Source organism: Oxyura jamaicensis, chromosome 1, assembly GCF_011077185.1.
Source record: "Oxyura jamaicensis isolate SHBP4307 breed ruddy duck chromosome 1, BPBGC_Ojam_1.0, whole genome shotgun sequence".
In the NCBI taxonomy this organism is placed as follows: Eukaryota; Metazoa; Chordata; class Aves; order Anseriformes; family Anatidae; genus Oxyura; species Oxyura jamaicensis.
This window is the reverse complement of record NC_048893.1, coordinates 184,907,932-184,923,546: the sequence shown is the minus strand read 5'-3', so window position 1 is coordinate 184,923,546 and position 15,615 is coordinate 184,907,932. Positions and strand designations below refer to the sequence as shown.

At 36.2% G+C, this 15,615-nt stretch overlaps 1 protein-coding gene across 2 annotated transcripts in view; it reads left to right on the top strand.

Moving 5' to 3' along the window:
* TNFRSF19 (TNF receptor superfamily member 19) overlaps positions 1 to 15,615 on the top strand; it is a 64,390-nt gene that overhangs the window by 6,325 nt on the left and 42,450 nt on the right. For both annotated transcript variants that reach the window (XM_035326276.1, XM_035326284.1), the window contains 2 exons: positions 6,296 to 6,379; positions 7,741 to 7,851. In XM_035326276.1, the coding sequence (XP_035182167.1) occupies positions 6,317 to 6,379; positions 7,741 to 7,851 (174 nt within the window). In that variant the 5' untranslated portion in view covers positions 6,296 to 6,316. The remainder of the gene's footprint in view (positions 1 to 6,295; positions 6,380 to 7,740; positions 7,852 to 15,615) is intronic.

Here is a 15,615-nt window from a genome sequence, read left to right as displayed (position 1 = left end):
TATCAGTATACGTTGTTGTAAATAGAAATGTATTGTTGGAATTCCTGATCTATTGTATTACTTACTTGCACATTTAAGTACTAAGGTGTACAAATGAAGCTCTTCACTGAGGCTTCACATAGCAAACTGTTGTCTCCTAGCAGATGAGATGCATGAGATGTATTAAACAGAAGGAGCAACACTTTCTACTGCAGTTTTAATCTCAAAGCACAGAATTGTTCATTATTTGTCTGAGTAGTCACGTCAGCTTCAATGGGATTAGGGCTTCTTGTGTGAATCACAGGCTCTGACCCTGTATAAAGCTTTGAGAATAGGAAAGAATAGGAAAAATGTCACCACGTTACACCTATGTCAATGTATTTTACTCTAATTTCAAATTAATAATAGTCCAGATATGTTGAAGAACGTGGGTGATGAGCTGTCTTCTAAAATTTTATCGTCATAGATTGGGAGCATCGTTTGCAAGTAGTACCAACAGGGATGAGTTCTGCGGATCATCAGGTTTTGCGGACTATGCCCTTTCTGACACGCTAGGATGTAATGCTTTCTGTAAATACTGGATATGATAGCGAAGACACTGCAGAGATGTTTTTTGTGAGGCAGGGAGAAATTAAGTCATTATCATTATTACTCCTGTCAAGTACTTAAGTTAACGTGAATCAAAGCATATATTGCTCAAAGCACAAGGAGCACAAATATTTCCTGGCTATGTTAAAACCTCTTTTTCTTTTCCCCTGTACCCTAACATAGACATGAATGTTGCCCATAGCCAGTGATGTTCCAGCTTGCTTCTGCTATCCTACCTAAAAAAATAAAAATAAATCCATAGCTGCCTGATTTTGTACAATTTCATGTCTGGCAGTTTCTGAAAAACATGTATGTATTCAACACAGTGTTTAATGTGATGAATGTTTCCTAGCCTATAGTAATTTTTCTCCGCATGGTTCTTCTCATAGCAGCTGGAGCAAATGTGGTCCGACAAGACCTCATTTACTTCACAAAGGGGAAGAGTACAAGGGCTGTGGGCAGGGTGCAAGGGGAAGGTGTTCTAGACATAAGAGACAGAATAACAATGTGTAGCTTTGTAGTGGAAGCTCTTGTCCCTAACTTGTTCCCTTTGTCTCTATCGTTACAGCGCCATAAGTACTTTCCCTTCTCTTGTTTCTTGCCCGTGGGGCACTGACTCTGCTAAAGCCATCTGCCACTCCTCGTCATTTTATTGCATGCGGTTGACAGCTGCAGGTGGGAAACGGGGTGGTTAGAAAGGAGCAGAGGTCCCATTCGCGGGATGCCAGAGACCTCCGCTGGCAACATAAGATGATTATATTTTCAGTCCTCTTTCTTATCCAGAACTTGTCAGTTTTCTTTGTCAGTGTTATAGAGAGCATGGAAAGTGGTGGTCAAGTATGAAGGTGAAATTGGATACAGGACTTAAAAGATGTAGGAAAGTGAAGCAAATTCAAGCTGGGACACTTCACTCATTAGGAAGTTTCCCTTACACGGTACATGATGTTGACTGCAAAGTGTTGATGTTTATGCGTATAAGTAACCTGCAGGTAGGCCGTAATTTAATCTTGCTGCCTTGAGGTGATGCCTCTCGTGGTGAAATTTCTCTGTTTTGGAGTGGAGGAAGAAACATTTATTGGCAAGTTGACTTTGAGACAGAGTGGTGACTGCTGTGCTCAGACAAGTAAGTAGATGCAGGAGCACATTTTGGAGGACAGTAGATTAAGATTCGGGCAGACTGGAAGTTCTTACTTCCACGATACATTTGTCACTGTTACTAGCTTTTTGTTTAACGTTGACCTCTTTACGCATATGCATAGTAGGACCCACACAGCCTTTAAACCGTGCAACCACATTTCTTAATGGGGGTTCTATGTATTGATTTCAGCACATTATCACTGCTGATTTCGTTTCCCCTGTGTATTTTGGGCTAGCATACTTCTGTTAACCTAAGAAGATGCGCGTAAAATGATTTATTGACAGCATGCACTCAACGCATGTACAGAGTTTTCTTTTATAGAATAAAGTTATGGTAACCAAACTTAATGTTGTAAATATCAGTAATTGAGAAAGAACCAATAATCTTTAAATGTATTGAACTTCTCTTTGTGCATATTTTAGAGGCAAAATATTCTTATTGTTACTTCTTAGTTGAATACGTATAAGATGAATAGCTGGTGTCCAACTTATATCAGCGTAATGCCGCTTGATACCCAGAGAGAACTAATTTTCCCAATGGCAACCTGCTATTAAGGGCTGCAATGTCTGCTTCTTAATCAGGGCTTTTAATCAAACTGGAGGCAGAAACAGGAAACAAGCAGCTGGCACAGTTATGTCTCCTTTGGGACTTGCTTTCAATACAATGATTTATTAATGTGCCTTAACCATTTGTATTATTGCATGTTGTCATGAAAAGCATCTTTTTTGTGTTCTTAACAGAGGGTTTTTATTGTCTACCAGTTAATTTCTTTCTCATATGCTGTAGCCAGCATATTGTCCTGGATTTTTCTCTGTAGGAACTGGGACAATAAGAGCTACAATTCCATGATACAATGCCATAGGCATTCATACGTGTCTACTGAAATGATTTAAACATGCTTTGGAGCTACCAAACCTGCACTGAAGTGCACTGAAATTTAAGGCCCAGAGATTTGCAAGCTTATGTTGGAAGATCTGACTATTATAAAATACAAGTTTTCCTGAAGTTATCTCATATCAGAGACTTAAAGCTGCAAGATTGCACCATATATATGATCAGTCAACAAATTTAAAGCATACTAAAATGTGTAGATGAGTTGGAGAAGTCCATGATAGTTTGCTGCTGGTTCTAAAGCAGTTGATTTTGGAAATTTACTCTGGGTTTTGGAACTCCTGATGTTTGAAGGTGTTGGATTTGGCAAGGGTGTTATAAAGGCAGTAGATTTTTCTTTTCAATAGAAAATATTTTACAGTTGCAATAAAATTTCCACACCTAAGTCAACAAAATGTGTTTTAGTACAGCGTGCTTCTCCATATGCTTTCTGTGTCCTAAAAATCTGTGAGGTACATGTCATATCCGTTACAAAATGATCTTATTATAGCAATCTCAAAAAGCTGAGTTTCAGAAACATAATTTTCTGACAGCATAACAAGCAGTATAAAAAATGTTGCTGGTTATTCTGTATGGCCTTCTATCAAAGCCATCTATTAAAAAACATTTGTTTTTTTTTTAATATTTTTTGTCATTTTGTTTTTTAATATTTTTTTTAATAATAAAAACATTAGTTTTTTAATCCCATTGTGGCAACAGAATATTGCCAGTGTAAAATAGATCATTATTTTTTTCAATATTGATTTTAATAAATTGCCTATTAAACAAACTTTACAATATTACATTTTCAGGTTATTCCACATTGGAAAAATGTATGGGATGACTGGAGCTTCATTACATATAGCTAATATATTTTAATTGCAGTAATATGGCAAGTACTGCATCTTCTGGCCAGTAAGTCAGGCTGCTCTTAATTTTCTTTTTTTCCATACTTGAAATGACTTGCTCAGAAAAATACAGACTGTTTAGATTATACCACAGCTCCGTTTTTGGATCATTAGGCTTAGTACAGCTCAGCAATATTGTTGGTATTGATGATGCTGTATGAAACTTGACATAAACACATAGAATTTTATGAAATTTCTTTTTTTGATGTCTTACCTATTTTCACAAGCAAAAGTAAATATTCAAATTCAAAATAAAACCAGGGTCTTTAAAGGATTAAAAGTATCTGTATTAAAATTTTGGTGGTAATTATACAGATGGACGTAATTAAATTAAAACTGTTATGTTTTATTTAACAATAATATTAAGGAATATAATGAATATAAACTCATACAACTTAAAATAATAATCTGATATTCAGTTCTAAGCAACTCAGTTGTTTAGGACTTTATTTTCAATTGCACACTTACATGAAGTGTTGTCTTTCACAGCAGTTCAGAAAGCATATAAAGTATTCATTTTTTTTCCTACCGAATGCCATTATATAATACAAAGAAGTCAGTAAGAATTTATTCAGTTTCAGCATCATTCTTTGCAGTAATTAAGGTCTTCCTGATACTTTTTTTCAAGGTCACAGAGGTGCAAAGTCTCACAATTTGTCTTGATCTGATCTGGTTTTACTTAGCTGATGCTCAGTTACTAATCAGCCAGAAGATATATTGTGCGATGTGTGCTTTTATCCCTCTTGTTCCTTCCAAATATAAGAAACTTTTCTTGAAACGTCTGTTTCTTTAACAGAACTTGTACTGTCTCTGTGCGCTGTTCAGACTATAATATTACTAGAAATTATTTTACACTTTTGTTCCTATAGACCCAGTTTTCCTAGCTGCGTTACCGATGTCAGCTTCTCATGCCAGCTTTGTGCACCTAATAACTTTTAAAGTTTGTTGGCACTCTTTTTCAATTTTCCATTTTTTCTACAGTACATCTTAGGTTAAATTGTTGTATTTAAGTCATCTAGGACTCTTTGAGACTTCTCAGTTCATATTTCTCTGCTTGTTTTTTCCCTCAGTCTTGAAAAAGCAGCCTCTGTAGGATGCTGAATCTGAATGTATTTGTGTTACTTGGTGGTATATCTTCTTGTTACTCATGTTGACATGCATATAATCTGATAATTGTTACTGGCCCATAGACCGTTACCATTACTAAGTGAGAAATAACCATAAAAATGTAATCTTGGCTTTCCTGTAGAGTGCTGCCTGACACACCTCTCTGCCTCTTCCGTCCTTCCTGGGAAGATTTTTTTTTTTAATACTTCAAAATAAAATTTTGAGTCTTAAAACATATCAATAGTGCCACTGAAGTATGCTTTCTTGTTATCAAAATTCATCCTAACGAATGAAGGGTGTTCATGCAGGGAAATGTGAAGTTGTGTTCTAGTTCATGCTCATTATGATTGTTGTGTTTAGGTGTATTATACTTGTTACGGTTCCATATCATAAAACGCTTTGAAGCTGGCCTTCCAGTACCTACGGGAAAGCTGGGGAGGGACTCTGTCAGGGAGTATAGTAATAGTACATGGAGTAATGGCTTTAAACTAAAAGAGGGGAGATTTAGATTAGATATAAGGAAGAAATTCATCACTCAGAGGGTGGTAAGGCCCTGGCACAAGTTGCTCAGAGCAGCTGTGGATGCCCCATCCCTGGAGGTGTTCAAGGCCAGGCTGGATGGGGCTTTGGGCAACCTGGTCCGGTGGGAGTTGTCCCTGCCCATGGCAGGGGGTTGGAACTGGGTGGGCTTTAAGATCCCTTCCAACCCAAACCTTTCTGTAATTCTTCTATCCTTCTTTGCTTATGTTTTAGGTTCCATCCTTTCATCTGTCAGTCTCTTCTACTCTGAAGCAATAAAATCTTATTGCTAATCTTATCTTTTAAAGCAGTGTAATTAAACATTGTTCCTGAAGTTTTGAAGTAGGACAAAAATGTTTTAAACATTATTTTTCACATCATCTATGTGAAACGAATGACATAATATTACTGTCATATAACATAGTTATATGTATCAAATTAGTATCATAATCAGATAGCACTTTACATGGGCTGGATTTACTTATTCTTCTTGTTGCATTGTAGCAACAGATAATGTGACAGTTTCAAATTGTTCCCTTTTTTATCATTGTTTGTTACCACTTCTTAAAAAGTAATTGAGGCTTTATGGACTTCTTTGTGCTCTTTTTCTGATACGGTGACAAAAATTATCTGATCTAGCATATGATCTGATTCTGCTGCTTGAAATGTCCTCTGTAACAGTCTCTGACTACTTGATCGTAAAAGATACTTAAAACATTTTAAGAAGTTTACATCCATTAGGAAAGCAATAGAAACAAACCCTGTGTATGCCTCCAGTTAGTTGCAGAGCCCATTCTGCTCCACACTACAGGATGTGATCAGCTATGTGAAGGAACACAGACATGATCAGCTACGTCCTGATAAGTGACATATTTGAAGAAAAGATTTTGTCTTTTGATCCTGAATTTAGTTGGCATCTAACAGACAAAGAAAATATGTTAGCGGTTAACATCAGATGTTAGATCTCTAAAGGCTGAAGTTCTCTCATCTAGACTGGTAGCAGTCTTTTAATTTGGAGAACTAAGGCTATGTATATTAATGTGTATTGCTTTGTCTTCTAAAAAAAAAAAACATATCTATACATATCTATATATTTTGACAAGCTAGATGTTTGCTGTGTACATGTGGCTATTTAAATTTAAACAACACTGTAATATAATTACATTTTTTCTTTTCTGTTTTATAGATAAAGGTTTAATTGTAAGAAATGGAAGCTAAAGCATCACAAGAAGATAAAGTGAAGATGCTTATCATCTTACTAGCATATTTGGTAAGTAATTTTTTTTCCAAGATGAACGTTGAAAAAAATGACTATAGCAGACACAAGAATGATTTATTTTCTTTTACACAAAACTGCTAAGTCTGAAAGTCTTAAATCAATTTGCACAATTACATATGTATCTTTTCAATTTAAAAGTGAGCTTGGTCAGCTGCTTTGTGTCATTTCTTGCTGCTCCTCACACACAATTTAAAAAAAAAAAAGGACTGTGAGCCTCTTCATAGAAGAAGGACTGGACTAGGATATAAAATATATGTGAATATAGAGCTGTGGAGGTGACATTTCACTTCAGTGGACATTTGCAGCGCCAATCTCTTAGTACAATATGCTATATATATATGTATAGTTTAGGAGTTTGAAGTGTTCGGTTTATCCATATAACATAGCGTAGTGCACAGTTACATTGCCTTGTAAGTATACTTCAGCTCTGACCTGCAGAGACAAGCTCTAGATCGAAGGCTAGTTAACCCTTTGTTGCTATCGGAAATGCTTTGGTCTTTCTGAAAAGACAAATACAACAAGAATGAATTCAGAAGCAATTGTGGAGAGCACTCTCTGTGATGCAGGCCTGTGGACATTTAATTTAAAATTCTGTTGAGAGAGCTGTCAGAGTTCACTAATGTTTATAGGTAGGATACCACTGGTTATACTGAGACTTTGCATGGCTTGTATTATTGTTTATAGCATTCCCCATATCCTTAGTATCTGATTTGGTCAGATAAGGTACTTAAATGCCTTTGAAGGTAAAACTTGAATTTTCTCTCATTTGGCCCATTAAAATATAGTGATACTGAAATTTAGGATAAATAATATTCAGAAAGATTTGGAGTGGTTATTAATTGACCGAAAGGTTTGAGTGACCTTTGAAAAATCTCTAAATACTTATATTTAAATGAAAATATTTTAAATTATCTACTCAATTGTGTTGGCATCATTTAAAAAAGAAAAAACACGAATGAGACACATCAATGTAACGTGATGACAGTAGTTTACTGCTATGAGAATTGTAGCTTCAATAAATGGTCATATGCGTTTTTCTTAGTGTTGAGTAAAGCAAGGAACTTAAACTCATTTTCAAACAATTAAGTGGTTTAACTTTCCACAAGTACCAAATATCAAGTAGGTCTTCTAAAACTCATAAAATTGTTGGAAATCACAAAGAACCTGTAAAAATCAGGATATTTATCCACATGTGGAGTTAAATGATTAATTTTCATTGCCATGTTTTAAGTTCTTGATGATGCAGAGAATTATTTTTAAGAAACATAATTTATTTCTCAGAGTTGGTACAAATTATATGTTAATTGGAGATTAATTATGTATTGGTGAGTTTACTTTTTTTTTTCCTTTAGCTAAGTAAAGTAACTTGTGAGACTGGAGACTGCAGAGAGCAAGAGTTCAGGGACCACACCGGAAACTGTATACTATGCAAACAGTGTGGACCTGGAATGGAACTTTCGAAGGTAAGCAGATCATGTTTTCTTGACTTGACTTTGTTTCCAATAAATACATTTACATGTGTGTATGTTTTTGATGTTTTAACTTTTGAACCTTCTTTGTTTTTTCAAGTACAGTGTTTTCTGATCATTTTTATATGAAATCTTCAGTTAAGAAATGATGCCACTGATATAGTAGGCAGTACCATTGCAGTACCTAGATCTAGGCTCTGAAATTAAAATTATTTTTCTAAAGGTGATTGGCATTTTTTCCCCCGTTGTAGCACTACAGGAAACTAAGACTGGTTAATGTCACTGTGTAGACGAGTAAGAAACATGAATTTCAAAGTGGTGATTGGTGCAGAACTCTGAAAAGTAGAGGCTTTTGCAGTACCTACTTTCAGAATTGTTTATGAATTCTAGATGAAAACATCAGTATAAATGATGTTTAAGTGTCTTCCATACTGCAACTTGTCCTAGCAGAATCATATGTAATAAAAATAAGCATGTAAGCAAGTAAATTCCAAATAGGATTCAAGTGAGATCTGAGACCTGCTTTAAACAGGTGATCTATGTTTTCAGTCGGCCTGTGGTTGCAGCAGTTTGGTGTGTTGGGAAGCTCGTTTCAAGTGAGGCTTGGTTCCTTCATCTTACAACGTTTGAATACCATAAGTCTAGTCTGTATTGTATGTGTGAAGTTATTAAGAAGGGTGAGGCCACAAAAATACAAGGCAATACGTAAAAAACACTTAAGAAGTCTTTGTTAACATCGTGGAGGAAGCAAGCTTGTTACGATGAGTTTTAACTATTTTTTTTTTCTTTTAAAACAACCACATCTCTTCCAAAAGAAAATCCCGGTGGAAATTTTGGAATTAGCGGTTTTCTTAGAAGTATAGAAGTGGAGCAGTGGAGGTGAATGGTGACTGACATGGACTGGGATTCAGTAGGTCTAGAAAGTTAGCTTGGAAAAACTTCAGGCAAAATTAGAAGTCTGAATGCAAGTAATGAGGGAGATCTAAGGTGCTTGCAACATGCAAAAAGTGGATGCTGTGTATGAGCAAGGAAACAATGAAAACATAGTTGAAACAAGAAATGAGAGAGAGAACAGGAGAGAGATGAGAATGAGGACAGAATTAATTCTAGCTTGGGGAAAAGGAGACTTTATTGCTCTCTACAATTACCTTAAAGGAGGCTATAGCGAGGTGGAGATTGGTCTTTTCTCCCAGGTGCCAAGTGAGATAAAAGGAAATGGCCTTAAGTTGCACCAGGGGAGGTTTAGGTCCGTTGTTAGGAAAAAATTCTTCACAAAAAAGGTTGTGAAGTATTGAAGCAGGCTGCCCGGAGAAGTGATTTAGTCACCATCCCTGGAGGTCTTCAAGAAATGTGTAGATTTGAACTCAATAGCATGGTTTAGTGGTGGACTTCAGTACTAGGTTAAAGATTCGACCAGATGATCTTGGAGGTTTTCTCCAACGTGAATGATTCCATGATTCTATGAATTATGAGTCATGAGGGGGCTGGATGTTTGGAGTGACCAGGTGTATCATTCCAGAGGTGTGAAAAAGAGGACGCAAGCTGACTTCTCAACCTCACATGAGACTCTTGCTTAAGTGTCCAGCTACTATACCTACATCTTGCCAATATAACATGAAACTGGGGGCCAGACATAATTATACTGTCTAATCTGCGCCTGATAGTACAAGTCATAAAGCAGTACCTCTGCATTTCCATGCAGAAGGGCAAGCTCTGTTTTGTGCTCACAACAACAGTTTAAAAAGAATGATAAAGGTAGTATTTACGTTATTATGTAGAGGCAATGAAATTTAATTTTCAGGGTTGCCTTTGTAGGCAAGTCTGTTATGTAGATCTAAGGGGGATTTGGAATGTTATTTTTGATTTTTTTTTTTTTTTTAACATGAAACATCACTATGTCTGGAATGTACAAAAAATATTTCAGCTTTATTTCTTTACATTTCTTACTATATTCAACTCTGAAAAAAGCAGAAGTAATGTGTTGTGGTTTGAGGATAATTTGAAGAGATTTACTTGAAGAAATAAGGTGCTTATTAATCAACAGAGGGTGGCTGTCTTATTGAACAGTGACATGTTTTCCCCATCTCTCCACCCTTTGTTGCTTGTGTTCAATGAAATATTTAGTTCCATGCTTGAGTGAAGATTGCTTTCTGTGTTAGGCAGTATTGGTTAAGGTGCAGTCATACAAACAGTACTGCTGAAGTAGTGGTTTGAAGATGACTAGTGGTATGGCTGTGCTTTTGTTTGGATGCTTGCTGGATTGGGGTGTTTTTTTTGGATTGGTCTTGAATTTGAGGAATGAAAGTTTGGGGATGGAGGGGTCAATTTAGAGACCCATTTGTACATACGGCATTTTATAGCTGCAGTCCTAGTGAAGCAGTGCTATGTGCGTTGATTCAGCGTACTTACCTAAATGCAACATTGAAATGAAGCATAGACGCTAATACCTTCAGTAATTACTCGTGCTTTACTTTAAATTTAATTTAAAAGGTTAAACTATAATAGGAAGGTTATAGTTCATGGTAATATGCTATTCAAATGATGTTTTTATTGTGTTTTTGTTTACAGTCTGATAGTTCTGATTCTTAGGACTAGTTTCTCTGAAAACATGAATGCTTAATTGGATTTCAGTGTGTGAGCAATTACTTCTCCTGGACATGAACAAGCTTCCACATACTATTATTTTTTTGCCACTATATTGCAATAATAACTAAAATAACTCAATAACTAAACAGTATTTGCTCAAACCTACATGTGAATGGAAGCATCGTTTCCTGTAGAAATAGATGTATGGTTTCTAGTGAATCTTAGCAAGGGATGCGATGCTGTGGTTGTTACTCAAATGTAGCCTTGCTGAACTACAGCTTGAAGGAACAAAAGTATTTGAAGTCAAAGGTCAGAATGCAAAGGGAAAAGGGGTTTAATGATATACTGAAGTAATTAGCAGCACAGGGTAGGGGGAGTGTTTGCTTGGGTTTTGGTATATGAGAAAGTGATGGTATAATTATGCTATACTTTAATAACTACCAAGAAACTGTTATTAAAAATGTCTGCTGTTTTCCTTTCAAATATTGACTGCTTGCGTTTAAAAGTCTTACAGATAAAAGTAGATACACTTTGTTGTGTAAGCATAATATACATCTAATTATATAGTAAAACGTTATCAGTGTGTTTTTATCTGAGTTTTGTTTTCCCAAAGTGTTTTAAGTGATTGACAGGTTCCAGATGGATGCTATGCCTTAACAAATACATTACTGCTCAATTGATCAGCAACCAGTTTATTGCTTGGGTACACACATGCACATACTTCCTTGCTTTTGCCTTTGTAAAACCGAGAACGTGATGTTAGAGAACTCAGTATTAATGTCCTGATTTATCACCTAATTGTGCTGTCTGATTTATTTTTAAACTTCCATGGATTTTCTATTAAGGATTTATAAACCTTGGTAAAGTCAGCAGGTATTAATTGTCCGTCCACTTAAGTGGAAGTACAGTGACAACTAACACCAGACTTGTAAATCTTATGTAATGCCAGCTGTGCAGGTGACTTACGGTATGGTAAAAGCCTCATCAAGTCAGGTCCTGGGTGACTATCCAGTCTGTTCCCATGTCACCAGGTATGTTGAGGTATAACACAGATTTCCAATAACAGTATGGGTAAGTGTGCAGGGCAAAATTCCTCTTGTGCGGGATGTGTGAATATGTACATACATATATACATTTAGCTGTGTGTGCATACACGCACTTGTTATTACAACTATTAAATTCAGTTACTTTTCATTATAGTATATAAGCATTTCAAGATACCATTCCACACGAACAAAATCCTATTGTCTTTTTTAATTTTATACATAGGCCACTATTACAGAAATTAGCCTGCCTGTTGTACTGAAGGAAGGTTTTATTGAACAGCGCTTAATGTTAGCTGCGAACTAGTGCTCAGTCTGTTGGATTGACATTCCTGTCTGCATAGATAAACAACTTCAGACACACTTTTATATTGTGTTAGTTAAAAGTTTACAAAGTTAGAAGTTAAAGTTGAAAGCTAAGTTAAAAGTTTTTTTTTTTTTTTAAAGCATGAAACAAATTAAAAACAAAACAAACCACTTATGTAACTAATGTTGGATCTAAACTTTTATTCAGATAACCTATGCTACAGCTAGACTATTCGTCTTTTGTTATATCAGTTTAATGGAGCTCTCTTTCAGGAAAGTTTTAAAAGTAAATCTTCCTTAAAATAAGAAAAAATAGCACACTTTCAACTTTTCCTTTCTGACTTCCATTAGAACTTTAGACCATTAGAACTTTTCTAACAGGAGCACATCAGGAATTACATTAACTTAGAACTAAAATCCATTGATCAATTTTGTTGATTGTATTTTTATAAAGTACTTGAAACATAATACAATCATAGGAAAGACACCTTTGTTATTGTACCAGTTATTTACCATTGTTGGGGAAGGGAATGAAAACACCAGCTTTATCTTTTTCCTCCTTCTGTTTACCTCTATTTGTTGATTTAAAAAATCTCTGTATCCTTTTCTTTTCTTAAAAATGTGGAATGTTTATGAAGCCTTAGAACCACTGAAATACCTTGCTTTTGAGTGTTTTCTAAGGGTGCTTCTTTTGGAGAGGGAGGCTAAAATGATTGTCTTAATTCAGAAAGAAGTGTTTGTTTCATGTGGCTCTGCATTATTTCATTTTTCGTTAATTTAGTAGAAAATAAAGCTTCATGCAGTTACACAAGTGGTTGAACATCTTTTGTTCTTTAAGTGGCTTCAAACTGCCAGAGCCTTTTTCATCGTATCTTACCAGTAATGCGTCTCTGTAGAAATCAAATCTTATACCTGACAAATTTATGTAAGTCACATCTAGCACAGAAACATAAACTGGAATAGTTTTGGTTGCTCTAAGGCACAACCAGTTCCTGAAAACATTCCCATACAGAAGTGAGAGGTTTGAGTCCTTCCAGTCTTTTCACTAGAATTTGTTTATACAAAGGTTCTCAATCTCTTTGTGGCTCTTATGATTATTTTTTTTAATTTATTTTCATATGAAAAAGCAACCTATGTCTCAGCTTCATCAAGCTTACATTGCAACTCAGAACTTCAAGTGGAATTCCCAGTTGTTTTGTCAACAGATGACACCCGAGGCTGTAGTTCAGAAGCCCTGAACTGAGAGTTGTGGCAGCACTAAGTCCGTTCTGCAGCGCGTTGCCTGGCCATACAGTTGTGCCAACACTGGAGCTTTTTAAGATGTACTAGAAAACAGATCATTGAACCGATCACTTTTAACCCAGATCGGTCTCGTGATCGGATTATCATATGGCCCAGCCTCATAATCAGTTGTGTCAGTACAGATCAGGACTGTGCACAACGAGGAAGAGAAAGCATAGATGAAAGGGAGAGAATGCCTTAAGCCAGCGTTGTCACCACACGCATGATGATAAGTACCGTCACCAGGAGATCGTTGCCTATGGGGACGGAGGCACCTCGAGGTGATTCTTTGCATCATAAGTTGCTTCCTTGTGCCAGCTATGTGATGAAGGAAAAGGAGACCTGTTTCATAGTTCGGAAAATGAGTTATGAATTAAGCAGAAAGGTACTGTTTGAAGCTACTCACGAATGTCACAGTCCTCACAAAGAAAAATTGGCAGTGTGCTATATCTGATGTTGTCCCTGTGATGTTACTGAGAGCAGCTGCTGCTGTGTTTAGCAGTGACTGTAACTTGAAAGCAAGAGGGCTGCTTGTGAAGAAGTCTGCCTTATCTCGGCACAGCGGAGGCTAACACGTGTTTCAGGGTCAATCTGCTGGAAGCTGGAGCAGCTGCGTGCAGTAGGCATGTCAAATCATACTGAGCATGAAACTTTTCTGACACTTTGCCACAGGAACCAGCTCTTGCATTTGCAGCACGCTGTTGCAGCCTGTCCTGCTCTGTGTCTTCTGTTGACAGACAGAGCTGATTACTGGAGTCTAGATGAGGCAGATCGGCAGCCTTAAGGTACTTTTGGAACCAAAAGTGTGCTATTTACCAAGGCCATGAAAAGTGTCTTAACTGGAATGTTTTTTGGTGAGAATATCCAAGTGTTCATGTAATGATGGCCTAAGTGGAGCTCTTCAGTACCGTGCAGTCTAAGGACTTCTGTAGGCTGAGAACAATCAGTGGAACTAGAAACAAACTGTAAAAAGTACTGACAGATTGCAATCTTAATGATGCCTGAAAGAATTTTTAAATGAAATTAGAGGTTATTTTAGTTGAAAGAATGTTTCAAATCTAATTTACTGTTAATTTACTTTCTATGCTGCATTCAACTTTTAAGGAAAAACCATACCACTTAGTTCATTACCCTTTATAGTCTGCTGTACTTCTGGTCCTTCTGAGTCAGCGTCTGGGTAGTGTATACTGAAAGAAAAATGTTTAAAACTGCCAATGTAGTATTTTAAGAAGTGCCTGTATTGTATGCATTCAATCTTTTTTAGCCTGAAACTAAGTTTTGAGTTGAGTTACTTAGTTTTCTATCGATGCCTGTGTGGCCTTGACCAGTCATCTCACTTGTTATCTTAGTAAAACCTACATCTGAGCAAAGTTGTTCTGGGGATACACACGTTAAAGGTAACGAGATGTCAAGGTACTGTGATAGTGAAAGCTGTATTTTATAATCCATATAATAGAAATACATTTGAATTTTGAGAATTTTTTAAATTAATTTTAATGCAGTTTTCTAGATTAATTTTTTCTATTTTCTTGGTTTGTACTGCGTATCATTTGAAAGATAAATTGTTCTTTGCTATTACCTAGTAGCACTGATACTGGCATTGAAAAGGGGAAATGAAAAGGCAAGGATGGGGGCTAAGTGTTCTTCAGAGCATACTTCACAAAGAGATATAAATATAGTTTATATCTGCCTGCTCTTTTTTTTCTGCCATAAAAACAAAAATATTTTTTTTTTAATCTGGCTAATGGAGATTACAAGTTTATTTCTTTTCTGCGGTCCTAAGGTGAGCTACCACAGGAGTTGAGCACTTGTTTCAGAACATGGGTGTGAGGGTAGGAGGGATGAGGGGAGAACTGAACAGTTCCCAACTCATCCACCGTATAACTTGACAACTTTGGAAATAGATCATTTAGAAGACTGATGCACATCAGTTTTGCACTGATAAAAGAAGAACAGTCAATTGTTTGTATCTTTGCTGGACTGCTAAATTATAAAGCCCCCAGATTCAAAGGGTTTGAACCCATCATCTAAATAATATCCTTCAGTTTGGGAATGTGGTACAGATTATGGGTACAGATCCGTTTGAAGTTCTGCTGGGTTTACAAGTTTAAATATTTATTTGCACCTGCCAGGCAGTTAACTATCTCAAATATTATGTGAAGATAAAACTGACATACATAAAGTTGCTGTTGTGATGGATTACATCTACAGAATTCCCAGCAAAGACCTGGATGTCATCTTTGACAAGACTGGAGATGTAAATTCCTTGGGCAGAAGACTTCTTTATATTACGTCCCCCGTTTTGCTCCTTTAATAGTAAACCACTCTGCATTACAAAAGCCCACTAAGATGTGGCCATATATCCCACTATAGCAAAGCAGATCTGCTAGAGCTAGAAACAGCTTACTCAAGCTTGAGTAGTTTGGGTGAATGAGTTAAGTGTTTAACTTTATTTCCTGGTGTTTGCTTGGTTTTAATCAGAAACTTCAAAGGTAGTCTGGAAAGGAAAACTTATAATTAAGTTAATTTAAGCCTTATATTT